The 2,094-nt window shown below is 37.2% G+C and overlaps 1 protein-coding gene across 1 annotated transcript in view; it reads left to right on the top strand.

Moving 5' to 3' along the window:
* The window catches only part of aspa (aspartoacylase), a 16,302-nt gene extending 14,574 nt beyond the window's left edge, over positions 1 to 1,728 (top strand). Inside the window, exons 5-6 of the mRNA XM_035666193.1 lie at positions 293 to 402; positions 582 to 1,728. Coding sequence (XP_035522086.1) covers positions 293 to 402; positions 582 to 773 — 302 coding nt within the window. The 3' untranslated portion in view covers positions 774 to 1,728. The remainder of the gene's footprint in view (positions 1 to 292; positions 403 to 581) is intronic.
* Positions 1,729 to 2,094: the final 366 nt, after the last annotated feature.

Raw genomic sequence — 2,094 nt, forward strand, 5'->3', positions numbered from 1 at the left:
CAAACACTGGCTGTAGATAGGACTATTTTTTTTTTTCAAACATTCCAGGGCCACTGTAGTTTCTCCCTCATGCTTGGAAAGGGAGGGTGAAGCGAGTGAGTTGCGATCTGCAACTACACCACTAGAATCATACACACTGGACCTTTAAGGAGGAATTGTATTAGGATTGAGATTGCCTATTTCTTTTTCTTCCCTTGTTGTTGGAAAATAATTGTGTGTCTTTGTATATTATTAAATCACAATTTTTGGATGCTCAAAACATTGGGGATGTTGTTTTCTGTGTGTTGTTTAGGAATGGAGTTCCCCCCTTGTACGGTGGAAGTTTTCTGGGTCTCAGAGAGGATTGATTACCCCAGAGATGCCAATGGAAACATCATTGCCATGGTGCACCCCAATCTGCAGGTCAAAATGAGAAAAATCTAAATTACGCCTGCCTTTCCATCTTTAGCCCAAATACATGACCTAGTGAACCTGTAAAGTTATTATGAAAGAGGAAATGAGACATCTTTGCTTGATGTGAGAATATATTATTTTAGTTTGAGCAACCTACTCAAGTTACTTATTGCTTGTTGTTGTTTCAGGACTGTGACTGGGAACCGCTGAACCCTGGCGACCCTATGTTCCAAACATTTGATGGAAAGACCATCCACTACCAAGGCTCAGGCACCGTCTATCCCACTTTTATTAATGAGGCAGCCTATTATGAAAAACAACAGGCGTTTGTAACCACCAGACGAGAAACCTTGGTAGCAAGCGCCATCAGAAAAGCATGAAAACTGGTTTGTGAGGCTAACAGCGACCATAAATACATGTTAGCCACAGCAACGATCTATGTATAGATTTTGCACTTTGTTCTGTTAGCAAATGACACTTTCCTCACATAATGATTAGATACCGTCTTTTACACACTGATTTAGTTTTCTATGCGTTTACTATCACAAAATCTATTAACTATGCAAAGAACATTTGTGAAGACACTGTGAAAGTCTTTGATCTGAAGACTGGTATATTGCTGTGGTAAGTATTTGTGATACTGCTGTTATTTTAAAGATATATTTACTTTGAATCAACTAAGCTTTTATAATATTAAAGGCCAGGCCTAATCATTGATGGCTTATGAATCATTATACAACACTACTACTACTGCTCAGGACGGCCATTGGGGATCATAACCTGCAACTTTTGACCCAAAACTGTACGTTGTTTGTCTTCTTCTAAAAATATATTTGTAACATCTTTGGGAGGGTGTTTGTGGCCTTTGATTCTACTTACCTGTAACTCCAGTGGTTGCATCTGTGGTGCTGTCCTATCATTGCCTTAATAGAGATTTCAAAGAAAATTGCACAACAAATTTGGAGTGGAATTTGTAGATTATATGTGTTGGATAACAAGATATTATTTTGATAAGAAATGGTATATGTTCTGTTCCTCTACACAAATGGGATGCAGTTTGAAACATGTTTTATAGTAATATATTTGTGTCTATTTTGATATACTTGTACTGTATGTTTGGTTTTAAGTGATGTATAAGACCTATTGAATCATGAAGCATATGTACTTTCTAATATTTTTATGTCTTTGTTGTCTCAAAGTATGTCGCTGTGGTCTTACAGTAATTAATTTTTCATTCAGCAATATTTTTTGTAGCACCCTTTATATGATTAGTAAAGTTTACTGTACTTGAAGTCCTGTGGAAATGATCCATTCAATAAATGTAGTACTATGCTATTCTGTGCTATTTTATTGTCCGTAGCTGGTCCATTAGACCAGTGGTTCCCAACCTGGGGGTCTAACCCCTACTGTGGGTCACCAAAGCTTCATGGGGCGTTGCGAGGCCTTCTTGGGTTTAAGTGCTAGAAATTTAAAGGCTAGAAAACTTACACAGTAGGCCTACAACTCAGCATTTGATTCCCTTCTGGGGAAAAAAGTAAATGTAAAGTGAAGTAAATTGTCTAATAGAATAATGGCCAAGCGTCAGGGTCAAGAAAACACAGAATTTGTCAAAACAGAAACTTAGTAAGTATGCATGATTGTTAAAAAAGTATAAAAAATACTAGTTCATCCAAATCACCCCTTTTACACAAACTTCTTGCA

The sequence above is a fragment of the Morone saxatilis genome, unplaced genomic scaffold, assembly GCF_004916995.1.
Source record: "Morone saxatilis isolate NCDOM2014 unplaced genomic scaffold, NCSU_SB_2.0 Contig20, whole genome shotgun sequence".
Classification (NCBI taxonomy): Eukaryota; Metazoa; Chordata; class Actinopteri; family Moronidae; genus Morone; species Morone saxatilis.